General features: G+C 38.9%; 1 protein-coding gene across 1 annotated transcript in view; it reads right to left on the reverse strand.

The window, feature by feature from the left end:
- LOC139025201 (CD48 antigen-like) overlaps positions 1-16,020 on the reverse strand; it is an 18,933-nt gene extending 2,913 nt beyond the window's left edge. The window contains 2 exon segments of the mRNA XM_070440280.1: positions 14,009-14,341; positions 15,603-16,020. Of these exon segments, the coding sequence (XP_070296381.1) occupies positions 14,009-14,341; positions 15,603-15,648 (379 nt within the window). The 5' untranslated portion in view covers positions 15,649-16,020.
- Between the last annotated feature and the right edge of the window lie 484 nt (positions 16,021-16,504).

Genomic DNA, 16,504 nt, shown 5'->3' on the forward strand with positions numbered 1-16,504 from the left:
TACTTCAAATGGTATATGGAAAAAAGTAACTATTGTATTGGAAACAGTTTATTACTTAACAAGTTGTTTCCACTTGCCCACTAATCCCCCCAAATTTTTGGGCTATAGCAAAAAGCATAAGGATACCTGTCCAGACTACATAAACTTGGTCATAACCATAAAGTTCATAGTTTTGTTGCTGGCTTTTTTTGTTGTTTTAGGGAAGGGTGGACATTGCTCTCCGCTGTCATTAAATGCTATCACAGTGTCATTGGTGCTTTCACTCATGGAGAATCACGTGGTCAGACACAAAAAACAGCACTTAACAGGGCCTGTTCAAGACTTAGAAATAAACTATATTTCTTCAGGCAGGGAATCAATCTGTCAGGTACTAAACAAGGACATTGAATCAAACAGTTCTGTGTATGTTCAAAATATGTTAAAAAATATTATACTAACATATCAATTATTAAAAATCAAAACATTCTCTCAGCATTTGTATTTTTGGCACACTGTTAGCGCTAGTTTAGCTCCCGAGCAGAGCTCCTGGGAAGCTGTGCAGCAATAGTGCTTTTCTGTGGTGATGACAACCAGAATCTTTTTTTTGTGGCAGATCTGGAGATTGTTATTGACGTTGAAATAGTGGTCTAATGCCTACACTCTTAGCTGAAAAAAAAATTTATAATTCTAGAACCTAAAAGGTTATTCGACTGTCTGATAGGCAACCCTTTTGAAAGGAACCCTTTTGTTTCCGTTCCATCCAGTGAGAAACCCTTTAGGGTTCCATGTAGGAACCCTTTCACACAGAGAGTTCTACAGAACCCAAAAGCGGTTCTAACTGGAACCCAAAAGGCTATTTTTTTAAAATCTGGCCCCTTCATCCTACACCCACCCCCCGTTGGGCTGATTAAAGTTTCCCTGCACCTCAGCACAGATAAAACAAACAATAAACACTTCCTGATAGACGCCCAAATACGTCCTACAGGTTTTGGTTTCATATGGCATTTCCATAGATGAGGATGAGAGGTTGCTGTTTGTAGTTAAGTAAACATTAACACGCAACAGACTGTGCCTTTGTAAGGGAATAACTGCACACCTCAGCGGTGTGAGAATGCAAGAGGCCTCATAATCTAAGGATATGGATGGCAAACAATGATGAAAGTGGAATGTAAATTCAATCCAAATAAAGCGATATATAAACGTTTGATATAAAACGGGTTGAAAACGATTAGCTCCACCATGCACCTTCTACGGAAGCAAATGGAATGAAACAAGCAGGGACCCACCTGAATATGTCTAATAGAAAACATCGCATTGTTGTTGCAAAAAGTTTTTCAGTTTCTGAGGGAAACGAGTTTTCCATCGCTAAACGTTTTGCAACAGCTGTCCGACTAATGAATACACTTGTCCTAATTAGAGTTCAAACTATATGCTATGTTACCTATAACCTTATGTTTACTATTACTAGCAAACCACAGTTGGTATGTCCCAATAACCATTTAAAGATCCCACAAACACAACTGGGATTGAATCAACATTGTTTCAATGTAATTTGTCAACGCATTTGTGACGTTGGAAAAATAGATCTGGATTTGGAAAAAGTCATCAATGTTGTTTTGAGGGAACGATTTCAACCACCGGGAAGTACACTGAGTTTGCAAAACATGTAGGGACACTTTCCTATATTGATTGCTCCCCCCTCTGCCCTCAGAACCAGCCGTCAATTTGTCAGGACATGGACTCTACAAGATGTCGAAGGCCATTCCACCAGCGATGCTGGCCCATGGGTACTCCAATGCTTCCCAACAGTTTGTCAAGTTGACGAATGTCCATTGGGTGGTGGACCCTTCTTCATCACATGAGAAGCTGTGAGAGTGACAAACACAGCAGCGTTGCAGTTCTGAAGACACTCAAAATCCGGTGCGCCTGGCACCTGAGCTAGCCTACCGATTACCCCGTTTCAACGCGGCACTGGCGAATCTTTTAGTCTCCACCATTCACCTTTCTGAATGCACACATACCAAATCATGTCTCGAAGGCTTTAAAAAAAATCTTATTTTACCGTTCTCCATCCACCTTCATCTAACACTGATTAAGTAGACTTAATAGTGACGTATTGACGTCTTAAATAAGGAAATAAAAATATGTACAAAAAGGTCGAGCTTCACCTGGATTCCCTGGTCAGCTACAGGTTGTCATGGAAAGAGCAGTCGCTAAGTTTTTGTCACTCGTGTACAGTTGTCTCATGGTAACCAATTTTCAACATAGACCAAACTTGTTTAATCATAATGTTTATTTTGTACTTTGAAACAACATTCGATCTTCAACGTGTATATCCATATCAGAAAAAAAACAATAGCTGGGCAAAGCACTCTACTGGAGAGTTAATCTAATATACAGTTAATCTATATCATTTTGGTCTCCCACCAGGGTCTTAATCAAGCCCAGCTTTGATATTTTCACTGCTATACCAATTGTGCTATGTGAGAGATGATTACTGAGAGAGTCTCTTAATACACTAAATAGATTCACTTGTTGCTATCGAAGTCATTCCAAAGGAATGATTTAACAAAGCAAATTGAAACCGTAAACCATACTTTATAGGTTCATATTCATTCAATTGATACTATTTAGGCTTTAAGCATTTGAAAGTAACCAACAGCTATTGTTTAAATTCAACCCAGTTTCAACTAAAATAGACAAGACATATTAGGCCTACAGTTTTTAGCTGTGGTGATTTCTAGAAAGAATAAGGACCAAATAAATCAAACTTGAAATACATTTTGTGGTTGGACATGGAGACCTTGAATCCAACATATCATTTGTACATTTGTAACAAACTGGATATTTGAATTACGTTTTGGTTTGTCAACGCAACCAAATATCATTTGAAGAGATGTATTTCTGCGTGCGATAGTTTCATCTGTGCCATGACGTAGTTGGGCTTTAAGTCCAGTTTGTTCTTACAAATGAATCATTATTTGTTGGTTCACATTAAGTTAAGGAATAGGACTATTCAAAAACCAATCAAAAATAAATGCACTTCAAATAAAGTTTGCATTTAATGCTATTCTTTAACTTCGATTTTTGGTTGAGTGGAGATGTGAAGCTGACATATTTAAAAAAAAAAAACATGGACCTGTTATTTAACTAGGGAAGTCAGTTAAGAACAAATTCTTATTTAAAATAGATGGCCTACCCCAACGACAAGCTGAGCCCAACTGTGTGCCGCCCTATGGGACTCCAATCACTGCCATATGGAGGCAAGCCTGGATTTTTAACCAGTACTGCAGTGACCCCTCTTGCACTGTCTTAGACCACTGCAGCCACTCTGGAGAATATCAAATGATTAATTGGAAGATGAACTGGAATTACAAGCAGACAAGTCAGTGACACAAAAGATACACTTCCTTCCAAACTGTTATATTTGGTGGCCATGGCAACCAAACACAACTCAATATCACTTTTGTAATACAGTAAATAGCCTCATTAACTTTCGACAAGTTTAAACAAGTGATATGTTGGATTTACGTCTCCAACTAAACCAAAAAATGGAATTAAATAATAGGATGAAAACAGTGGCTCAGCATGAAACTATCCAACATTAGATACATACAGTATCTTTTAATGTTGATATTTGCTGCGTTGTTCAACCAAACACAGTCAATATGACTTTGTAATACAGTAAAATAGCCAAAAGCGTAAGGGCAATTAACCAACTCACTCTGTGTAGCGGACGGGGGCATGGACACTGACCCTCACCGAGGTTGTATGCTGTTTCCTCTGAACAAGCGCTTCTGGGTTTAGTGGGCATTGTTTCAAGAAGCAGTTGCAGCTTGAGTTGGGTTGTGTTGCTGAAAGGATGAACGCCCTCTCTGAGTCCTTAAGGATTGAAGCCATGAAAACTAGGACTAACTACCAATTGGATACCACAAAATGGGAGAAAAATGGTGGTAAAAAAATATTTAAAACATAGTTGAAACAGTGATTTATCCAAACATAGAATCCAGTGAAGTGAGGATCACCGTATTGTCACAGAGAAACGTGCTGTAGACACTGGTTTGCTACTGGAAATATGATATGAGGTTGAAAAGTGGTGGAATTGCCCTTTAAGGCTATCTTACAAACCAAATGTTACAATATTATTCAAGCTGATTGGTCAATTTTTCAGCAAATGATCAGGTCTATATAATTACCAAACATACATTAGTAATGGAAGGAAACACAGACTCCTTTGTTTAAGTATTAAAAATACTCCAGATAATACAACTCTCTAGACAACATGTTCTACAGAGAGATGAGTGATTTTTGCTGCATAAAAACATCCTTTGTCATGTCAAAATGTGCATTCTGTTTTTTACAGTGGCAGGGATGCAGTCTAATGACTTCTCTTTCTTTAGTGGGGAAGAAGGTGAAATGCAGGGTCTGACAGAGTAGGCTACACACAGAGCCCTCCTCTTCTGGACTCCTGAAGTGGATACACAGCACCCTGTACAGTGAGCACAAAAACAATTGCGCATTTCAACACTGCTCATACCATACAACAGAATACCATACAGTATCAACCATGACAGGAGTACTTTGTCTTTAGGCTACTCAAGATATATGTCACTTACCTTTAATATCTTTCTTTTCCAAATGCAGTATACACATAACAGTAGGCCTATTACAAGGACTATCACAATGATGTGATTATAGGATCAGACTCTGTCAAAATAAAAAACGGAAACAAACTGATGAGTCCCAAAACAATATGTACACTTACCCTGTTTCTTCTCATAATCTAATTTATAGTGTTGGTAAATCATTCTACTTTTTGGCTTAATTTAGTCAGGAAAAAAAAAAGTAACCGAATGTGTTTGTGTGGGCTGTTCCTGTCAATAAATATTATTGTTTTATATGGTGTCTAACCCCCAGCGCTAGAAGAATAGCAGGAATGGGATCCAAGTAAACTAATTAACCAGTCCAATAACAAAGAAATATTGCACATAATTAATGACAGTGCTGACATACCTACATACTGAAGGCAGGTGTTGAGTTTGGTTGTCTGGTTGCTGACTGGGTTGGCAGCCACACAGCTGTAGATATCTTTGTCCTGTAGCTTATCTCAGAGGGAAAGACAGGTTGATGGAGAGGTCAGGGCTGCTAGTCTGGTTGAGTCTCTCTCTTCCTCTGTACCAGGACAGGGTCATGTCTCTCCGGTTCTCCACAGAGCACACCACTGAACAGCTCCCCTTCTCTGATGAACTGTCCAGAAAATCACCTTCAGGATTTGTTTGACTTGGAGAAGTGGTACTAGAGCTGGGATATAAAAATACAATGATTTAACACAGATTCATGTCATTAATATTGTCCTCTGGGTAGGAGGACAACTCTCACTAGTAACAAAAGTGTGGTGAGCACATTCAGTTTTTTTTATCACTTTGGTGAAATTTTCACAAGTATGTGGTACATTTTCACAACTCTAAGCACCAAAATCTAAACAGATCAAAACTGCTTAAAAGTATTATTGAGTCACTGTTAGTTTTACACTTAGGATATGTTTCTACCATTATGCTGTAGAATTAGTGAATTTTGTCTCTTGTATAATAAATGATATACTTTGATTTATACTGTAAGCGTAGCCTACATTTTCGTTAACTCATTTTGTTAGTTATGCGCCGACATTCCCTCAATCATGTACCAACATCAGTTCTTTTTAAGTCTTGTTTCCAATAGTTTATATTTTTTTAATAAGATTTTCAGTTGGATATGCTCTCTGCAAGGTTTTGTATATTTTACTTATTGAATAATATCCCTTTCAGACATAAATATGATTCCCTCAAGGTTACTCTGATTTTCACAAGATTTCAAATTTAAATGTCATGATATGTACCTTTTTAAGTCACATGTATTTGAAAATATCTACATTTGGTTCAGCTCACCGCAAAATGCTTTTAATTCTGTCAATGGAAATGAAATGTATTTTCCTGTTAACAAGTAATTTACGGTTTCTATGCCTTAAAAGTATTTTAAGGATTGTTCTATTAGGATGTGTTTTTTAAGTGATGTTTTATTGGTAACGAATACGTTACTGATAAAATTTACGTCCCTAATAGACTTGTACAATGTAATTAAATAGGCCTAAGCCTTTTGTGTAGGCTAAATAGGCGCATACAAACTAAAGAAAAAAGAGACAGCTCAAGGAACTACACTGGACCTATTTTACAAAATGGAAACCCAATATGCCTGGGCGCGCATTTAATTGTAGCTGGGATTTAGCAAAGCAAAAATTGAAGGAAAAATATTATCGAAGTTCATATCAAACACTTGCCTGTAGGACTCGGTTTATGGAAAACACTAGCTACTCGCTCTTTTCGCGATGTTACACAAGACCCCACTCCCTGCTCTTGTGGCCTTTGGAGCAAATCAGATTACACGTTAATTTTCTCTCTCCTCTCCTATAGGCGAACTCAAACAGAGTACTATGCTAAGGTCTATTCACACTGGGTCTTATCCATGCTTCAAGATTATTTTTCTGATTCCAAGTGGACGGTGGATATGTTCTGGCGTTGGTGGTGTCCTGGTACCGTCTGAGAATAATACATTGACGGGCTTATACGGAACGGGACTGTTTACAGGCTGACCTAAAACTTGTTCGGCCATGTTCGCCTCTGCGAGGCATCTGCAAAATTAAATTATAGAAACAATGTTATTCACATTTATTTGCGCGCAATGAGTGTCAGCGTTGCCAAGGGCTAAAATAGAAATCAGTTCTATTTCTGACGCAGATCGCTTGCAAGCGCTGCAAGTCCTGCCTCTCCCATCTCCTCATTGGTTTATAGAAGCAGGTACCCACGTGCCATTTCCTCATTGGTTATACCCACGTGGGTGACTGAAAGACAAGCAGGTCAGTGGCAGTAATGCACCTAATTTATGAAAGTTGCCAATCGCAATATAAAGTCCAGAGATGAAAAAGCCTGGAATGAGGAGAGATGACTAGAAACTATTCAGTTGACCGTTTTATGTGTGGATTAATTGTGGGAGTAGAGGACCTCGTGCATTTCAGGTTAACAATGTTTATATCACAGGACAAATTAACTAGCAACAGCAAGCTAGCTAAATAGGACAAATTAGCTAGCAAGTGCAAGCTAACTAGCTAAATTGCCTTAAATGTTTAATGCTGTTTGACCTGTCCCCAAATTATTGTAATTGGTTCAGAGTTTGTTTTGATATTTTAACCTGCGTGTTGTGGACTCGTTTGGACAAAATACATTTATGCACGATCGCTTTCGCGCACAGCCGGTTTGGGTTCCGTGTTAGGTCAAGTTCTCTCAGCAAACGTCTGCGCGTGTCCTCATCAGTTATGCCAAGCACTATTTTATCTCTGATCAGTTCATCTCTTAAAGAACCATAGTCACATGTAGCTAGCTGCCTTTTCCCTTAGCCTAGTGACAAAGCCGAAAAGCCTAGTGACAACCAAAAACATAACGCTCTAATTTGCGGAAATCATGGTTAGTTATCCGACTCTGACACCATGTTTGAATGTTAAATGACAAGAGACGGGACGTATGTGGCAGGGTCTACAGACAATAACGGATTACAAAGGGAAAACCAGCCACGTCGCGGACACCTACGTATCGCAAGGCTCTCCAGAGGGTGGTACGGTCTGCCCAACGCATCACAGGGGGCACAATGCCTGCCCTCCAGGACACCTACAGCACCCGATGTCACAGGAAGGCTAAAAAGATCATCAAAGACATCAACCACCCGAGCCACGGCCGGGTTACCCCGCTGTCATCCAAAAGGCTAGGTCAGTACAGGTTCATCAAAGCTGGGCCCGAGAGACTGAAAAACAGCTTCTATCTCAAGYCCATCAGACTGTTAAATTGTCATCACTAGCAGGGTACCACCTTGCTCCTCAACCCTGCACCATAGAGGCTGCTACCCCATATATTATAGACATGGAATCACTGGCCACTTTAAATAATGGAACACTAGTCACTTTAATAATGTTTACATACTGCTTTACTCATCTTATATGTATATACTGTATTTTATTCTACTGTATTTAGTCAATGCCACTGACATTGCTCATCCTAATATTTATATATTTCTTAATTCCATTATTTTACTTTTGGATTTGTGTATTGTTATGAATTGTTAGATACTACTGCGCTGTCAGAGCTAGGAACACCAGCATTTCGCTACACCCGCAATAACATCTGCTAAATATTTGTATGTGACCAATAAAATGTGATTTGATTTTGATTTGAATTAAAGGAACATTAATAATCTAGGGCTAAACATTATGATAATACTGCCTGTATATTACAGCAGTAACAAACACCAATACGAAGTACACCTCTATAGGAATAGCCTACTTACCGATGATGAAAATACTGATATCCCAAATATTGAAGCGTTGTCATTTTCCAGTTCTCTACTGCTCGGACTTTAAATGTTTCTTCACCGGCTTTACATTTGCGTCTGTCTCATTGTCTCAACTAAGTGAAATGAGACGGTCAGCCAATGGGAATGCGAGACAGTCTCAGCTAACCAGCCAACCACGAATATGATTGGTTCCAATTATATTCGCCCTCGCCCAATCGAATTTTCAGAAAACACCCGAGGACGTGCGAGAACGGAGGTGGGGGATTGAAGGAGGAAATGGCGGAAACTGAGCTTTCGTTTGAAAGCGCTAGGAGTCTATTTGTGACCCCTTTCACAGGAAGTGAGAATGAGTTGGCTACAAGGCGGCGAAAAAAAGGGAAACGAGAACTCAACTTGTGTTGTAAAATAGGAAACCAGTAGACTCGTTTATCGCTCCAGTCACGAGATTGGTCCTATTTAGATTAATCAACAACAACAAAAAATTTAAAACATTTGTTTTGTGTGTCTGCGGAGCAGAAGAAGCGTGTTTTAAAGACTCAAAAAGATCGGAGTGGAATGTTTTCCGCATGGTTTTTCGTAGCAGGGCGCCATGTCAAGGGGGTTACTTCTGGGTTCGCGTCAGAAATAAAGCCACACGATATAACTGAAGACATCGATGGAGTGGTTGGTGCACGTCGATTGATCTGTATGGTGACGGAGAAAAGTTCACTTCATCCATGCTAGTCTTTGATGAAGAGTCTCTCCCTTCTCATATAACGTTTGGATTCATGAGATACCTTGTAAGAACTTTTGTGCACAAGCCTCTTCAGTGTCATACTTGTGTCAAGTGTGTGCAGAAAGGAAGAAAATCGACCGAGGTAAAGACAGTTTCAAGTTGGATATTCGACGGATATTCGCACTTTTAAAACTAAACTTTTAAACCTCAATAGCTTTCAAACCACTTGAGCCACAGACTCCAAATAAGTGTCATTATGTTGGAAAAAATGCGTGCAACACTGCACAGGTCTTATTTTCACGATTTGGACTTTCCAGAGCTAATAAACATGTGGAAATGTGAGCAGCATGTTTGTATTCCTCGTTGAATTAGTTAGGGAGCGTAAACAAAGTACCAGCGTTTTTTACATTCGAATTTCAATAGCTCATTGGTCATGTGACCTACTTGACTCAAACAAATTATTATATAGCTCCTGCCTCCTCTGGCATAAGCTATTTCCATTATACCCGTAGGCTACACTGAATAAACTATGAGCTCGAACAAACACTGTTTGACAGTCAAAACTCGTACCAGGAAATGGACAATAAACAAGGTCATCGTTTAGATATACCTTCACGTTTTAATTGTTTATATGATCACGTTYTAGTTGTAAGTTTCGATAAGTAGGCCTAGGCTAAATACATGATCAGACAGAGCTTTTTAGGCTACCGAGCTACGCACAACAAGAGGTTTTGCGCGCACAATCCAATTGTCTGCGTTTGACCACAAACTCAAAACATGGTTTATTTTATTTGACAGGTGATCAAAAGACAAGACATCGGATAACATGACTAACCCCACATTATTATAAGAACATACATGTGATTCGCATAAACGGTTTCCATTCTRAATGTCTGGTTAGGCCTATTCATAATACGGCTTTAGATTAGGTGACTGAGAACATAAAAACAATCGCTACAATGGTGTTGTAAATATCAGAATTTAATTGATACACTTTAAGCTGATGATTTATACTGTAGCAGTTACAGTAACTTCACAGAAAAGCTGATATTGTGTAATGTTGCTTGGGGCAGAAACGACAAAGTACGCTACATCAATAGCTTTTACTGTAGGCTTCTGTTTTACAATACATGCCACAATACTCCTACATCTGTTTCAAGAAACTGTTTATGTAAAAAAATAAATCTCAACATGCTCCAAAGTTTGATAAACTGTATGGAAAATGTTATTTATCCTCTCTTTTTATTCTATTCAGCACTTCAAAAATATCCTGTTTTGAAAATTGTATCATGTATTTTGTGCTATTAGGTTAAATGTTACATTAAAATTACTAAATGGTGAGCCTATATCATTCTCTGATATACAGTATTGGTGACTAAATTAAATGTTCATGTTATGTTCTGAAAAAAAAAAGATTTTTCATGAATGACTCAGGGTTGCAAGATTTTGACCTCAAATGAATCCTCAATCAAAGGTTCAGAACATAATTACAAGTGTTGTACCAAGAGTTTAGAAAATATACCTTACATCTGAAAAATGTGCCAAAGTGATTGAAAAAAAACTGCAACAACTTGGCTAGCATTATAATATAGCCTCTTATATAATAATAAATAAAATAATAATAATAATAATATAGTGCCTATAATAAATATTTATTGTGCTATAAAATTGAATGGTTTAATGAGGCATTGGAACATCTCCCTGGTCTTTGTGGTTGAATTGTGCTTCAAATTCACTTCTCAACTGAGGACCTCAGATGTTGTATGCAGCCTATCGGTACAGAGGAAGGGTAGTCATTCAAAAATCATATTATATTATTTCACACAGAGTATGTGATCTGTTAGGCCAATTTAATCCGGAACTATTTAGGCTTCTCCTAACAAAAGGGTTGAACATTTTATAGAGTTTTCTTTTCACTTTGACATTATGGAGTATTTTGTGTAGATTAATCACAAAAAAATCCCATGGTCTAAATCCATGTCAATCCCATTTGTAACAAAACACATGTGAAAAAATCAAAGAGGGGAATATTAAGGCACTGTGTAATGTTGTGTGTCACACCTATGACTGTAAGGTATGGGCATTGGGTCCCACTTGAAACACTGTTATATATAAAACCAACACTCACCATAGACATTAGAGAAAACTCTGAGATGTTTTGTGGTATTAAAAATGTCTATCTGATAAACTCCAGAGTTGTTGAGGTGAGATTTCTGATGGTGAGAGATCCAGTTTGTCTGTCCAGCTGCAGTCTTTCTGGAATCTTCCTTTGAATTCTGTGATGTCTCTCCTCTGATGACCTGACTCTCAACTATTGAGGTGTTTGGAATGACTGGACCAAAGACCAAAATATTTATCAGCCTGTAGTCCAGTTAGTCCAGTGTGTAGAGTGACAGCTGCCTCTCTCCGTGTCAATGTATTCACTTCAGCATTCACAGCTCCCAACAGATCTGGAAGCAAACAAATAAAATATGAATGTGTTGTTCAGTAGCAAAGACAATGGCACAAAATCTGTTGTGTGTCAAGGTTATTATGGTTTTGTTTTAAGTTTAGCTTAAGTTTGTTTTCAGATCTACTTACTAGTTTTTATTTAGTTTAAGTTTATAAAAATATGTATTTTTCATTTTATTTGTTTTAGTGTTAGGGACAAAAGTTGCCTATTTGTAGGAGGCTAGGAGCCATTTATGTTAGTGTTTGGGTGTAAGTCACTTTCATGCAGCTGTGGGCGGTAATGGTACGTTCAAGACAACTGGGAAAATCATGACATGTGTTGTAGTAGTTGTTGAGCGGCTTCACTGCAATTATTGTATGTTTTAAATATACCTTCTTTTTTTAAATCATGAAATTCAATAAAAGTCGGAGCTCTAGGAAAAGGCCCGAGTTGGAATTCCGAGTTGGAAGACAGTTCAAAATTCAAAACGATGTTCCTTGTAAGAACTCGTTTTTCTTCCGAGTTCCCAGTTGTGTTAAACGCCCTGAAGTCGAAGAGTTCTGAGTTTCCAGTAGTTTTGAAATCGGCATAATGCATAAGGTGATGGGTCAGGTCATCGGTTAGGTTAGGTTTAAAGGTAGACTCAGCGAGATTACGTAGACACCACAAACTAAACTGTAGTACTGGGTCTATTGCCACAACCTGGGCCCGGTTTCCCAAAAGCAGTAAAAAGTTATTCAGTAGAACCTTCATAGGAYCATCTTTAAAATCTCCGAGCTGTTTTCCAAAGCAATCTCTAATTGGCTAGCCTATACATTATGAGGAGACCTGCCTGTAAATTACAGCAATAACAAATCAAATTAAAGTGTATTTGTCACGTGCGCCGAATACAACAAGTGTAAACCTTACAGTGAAATGCTTACTTACAGGCTGTAACCAACAGTGCAAAAGGGTATTAGGTGAACAATTGGTAAGTAAAGAAATAAAAACAACAGTAAAATAGACAGTGAAAAATAACAGTAGCGAGGCTATAACAGTCGCGAGGCTATATACAGGCACCAGTTAGTCGGGCTGAATGAGGTAGTATGTACATGTAGATATGGTTAAAGTGACTATGCATATATGATAAACAGAGAGCAGCAGCAGTGTAAAAGAGGGGTTGGGGGGGGGCACACAATGCAAATAGTCCGGGTAGCCATTTGATTACCTGTTCAGGATTCTTATGGCTTGGGGGTAAAAACAAACACCAACACGAAGTACAATTTATATAGGAATAGCCTACTTACTGATGATGAAAAGTACTGATATTCCCAAATATTGAAGCGTTGTCATTTTATAGTTCTCAATTATTGGGATTTCAGAGGTCTCTTCACAGCCGCTTCATTTGCTCTACGCTTTCAGGCGGGCGCCCGGTTAATAGTTTAAGTTAGGGCAGTTAGGCCCCTCCCTGTTTCGTTTTTTCGCGTCACTTCGCGTCACTACTTTCAACTCTTCCTTTTATCGGCGGATTCCAGAAAGGGCTCGCTTGGTAAGAGCTCTATGTTATTGTATAAGCGCATAAGTATAGGCTACCCGCAGCTATTCAATAGTTTGGAGCAGCTACCTAGTCTCTCCATCGGGGTGCTCTCCTGTACCATCTCGTTTGTCTTTCGTCCTTGTTTTTATTACTTGTGTCAGTGTGCCAACCTGGGCGATACTCGGTTTGGTCTAGCGGTATTGCGGCGCTGACGGTTTGTCTTAGTTGTCTGTGTAGACAGGGAGAGTACGTAGATGCACAAAGGAAACTGGGTCAATTGCCACAATCTGGTCCCGGTTTCCCAAAAGCTTAAAAAAAAGTTAATCAGTAGAACCTTCATAGGAACAAATTTAAATCTCCGAGCTGTTTCCCAAAGCAATCTTTATTATTGTTGCACTTGAAAAAGCTCGTAATCTATCGCTAAAAACTTCAAAGTCGACTACAAATAAAGTTGCCACTCTTTGCAATTGATACATGCCAGCAATGTATAAAAAAATTATTGAAATGAAAACCGAGATTATTCCATTTCATGTTCAATCAATTGAGTTATCAGAATGACGGCACAAACCGTAATTCTTTTACCAAATTTTGCTTCTGCGCTGTTCAAAGACCGACTACAGATGGATGCTCAGACTGGATCTCTCACCATCAGAAACCTCACCATCAACGACACTGGACTTTATCAGCTTCAAATCATCCGTGAACAGGTCACCTACCACAATTTCATTCACAGTCTACATGAGTATGTTTTAAATCAAATCAAGAGACCAGTTTTCAATCAACATCGAACAAGATCTGTATTTACAGTTAAATTGTTCATGGTAAATCCACAAATTCTCTTTGCTATTGTTCATGATGAATATGATCTTTCAGGCTGGGATCTTTAGTCAATGTTATGTCCAATAATCACTGTAATAACTGTTGGTCTCCAGGTGTGTTTCCTTGTGCATTGGGTCCCACTTGAAACACTGTTATATATAAAACCAACACTCACCATAGACAGTTAGAGAGAATCTCTGAGATGTTTTGTGCGTATTGAAAATGTCTATCTGATAAACTCCAGAGTRGTTGAGGGTGAGATTTCTGATGGTGAGWGATCCAGTTTGTCTGTCCAGCTGCAGTCTGTCTGGGAATCTTCCTTTGAATTCTGTGATGTTCTCTCCTCTGATGACCTGACTCTCAACTATTGAGGTGTTTGGAATGACTGGACCAAAGAACCAAAATATCTTATCAYCKTGTAGTCCAGTTAGTCCAGTGTGTAGAGTGACAGACTGCCTCTCTCTCCGTGTCAATGTATTCACTTCAGCATTCACAGCTCCCAACAGATCTGGAATCAAACAAATAAAATATGAATGTGTTGTTCAGTAGCAAAGACAATGGGCACAAATCATACTGTGTGTGTGTCAAGGTTATTATAGTTTCATTTTAAGTTTAGCTTAAGTTTGTTTTCAGATCTACTTTACTAGTTTTTATTTAGTTTAAGTTTCATAAAAATATGTATTTTTCATTTTATTTGTTTTAGTGTTAGGGACAGAAAGCTGCCTATTTGTGGGAGGCTAGGAGCCATTTATGTTTTAGTGTTTTGGGTGTAAGTCACTTTCATGCAGCTGTGGGGCGGTAATGGTACGTTCACGACAACTGGGAAAATCATGACATGTGATGTCGTTGTTGAGAGGCTTCACTACAAGTTTTTAGTATGATTTAAATATTCTTTTTTTTTTTATCATGAACTTCATGTAGGAAAGTCGGAGCTCTAGGAAGAGGCCCGAGTTGGAAATCCGGGTTGGAAGACAGTTCAAAATTCAAAACGACTTTTCTTTGTAAGAGCTCGTTTTCTTCCGAGTTCCCAGTTGTGTTAAACGCCCTGAAGTCGAAGAGTTCTGAGTTCCCAGTAGTTTTGAAATCGGCATAATGCATAAAGTGATGGGTCAGGTCATCGGTTAGGTTAGGTTTAAAGGTAGACTCAACGAAATTACGTAGATACCACAAACTAAACTGTAGTACTGGGTCTATTGCCACAACCTGGACCCGGTTTCCCAAAAGCAGTAAAAAGTTATTCAGTAGAACCTTCATAGGATCATCTTTAAAATCTCCGAGCTGTTTTCCAAAGCAATATCTAATAGGCTAGGCTAGCCTATACATTATGAGGAGACCTGCCTGTAAATTACAGCAGTAACAAATCAAATCAGTGGATTTGTCACGCGCGCCGAATACAACAGGTGTAGTGTAGACCTTACAGTGAAATGCTTACTTACAGGCTGTAACCAACAGTGCAAAAAAAGGTATTAGGTGAACAATAGGTAAGTAAAGAAATAAAAACAGTAAAAAAGTGAAAAATAACAGTAGCGAGGCTATATACAGGCACCGGTTAGTCGGGCTGATTGAGGTAGTATGTACATGTAGATATGGTTAAAGTGACTATGCAATATATGATAAACAGAGAGTAGCAGTAGTGTAAAAGAGGGGTTGGGGGGCACACAATGCAAATAGTCGCGGTGTAGCCATTTGATTACCTGTTCCGGAGTCTTATGACTTGGGGGTAAAAACAAAACACAGAAGTACAATTTATATAGGAATAGCCTACTTACCGATGACGAAAAGTACTGATATTCCCAAATATTGAAGCGTTGTCATTTTATAGTTCTCTTATTATGGGACTTCATAGGTCTCTTCACATCCGCTTTATTTGCTCTACGCTTTCAGCGGGCGCACCGTTAATAGTTTAAATTTCCCTCCTAGATTGTTCCAGTGTACAGCGTAGCGCTTTCGCGTCGCAACTTTCAGCTCTTCCTTTTATCGGCGGATTCCAGAAAGGGCTCGCTTGGTAAGAGCTCTATGTTGTGAGTATAAGCGCATAAGTATAGGCTACCCGCAGCTTTAAATAGTTTGGAGCAGCTAGCTAGTCTCCTCATCGGGGTGCTCTGCTGTACCTCTTGTTTGTTCTTCGTCCTTGATTTTATTACTTGTGCCAACCTGGGCGATACTCGGTTTGGTCTAAGCGGTATTGCGGCGCGTGGAGGTTTGACCCAGTTTCTCCTTGGTCAATTGCCACAATCTGGTCCGCGGTTACTCATCTCAATGGGTGCGTCGTGCTGAGCGCTTTGTCAAGTCAAAATGTATTGCATTCTGGGGATACACATTTTCCGACTTGCATTACATGTCAACTGCACGAACTTTACAAAAATGATGATGATAAATGTCATGAAGTTGAGACTGCAGTCGATTGCAAGTTTCTGCTTTGCTCTTAACAAACGTCATCCTGCAGCATCACATTGTAGGTGGCTCTATTGTCACCCACTCATTAGGGTGCTTTTATTTGACGCATGCGAACGTGACCAAAGACATGACTGAAACGCGAACCAATTTCCTGCAATGTATGTGTACAGTGAATATATAACAAAAAATTGGAGTCTCCCTCACTAAGTGATTGTACAATGTAATCTACACACATTATGATTTTTAGTTTGTGGGTGTGTGATTTGGGGGTAGG

The sequence above is a fragment of the Salvelinus sp. IW2-2015 genome, unplaced genomic scaffold (assembly GCF_002910315.2).
Source record: "Salvelinus sp. IW2-2015 unplaced genomic scaffold, ASM291031v2 Un_scaffold2365, whole genome shotgun sequence".
Lineage (NCBI taxonomy): Eukaryota > Metazoa > Chordata > Actinopteri > Salmoniformes > Salmonidae > Salvelinus > Salvelinus sp. IW2-2015.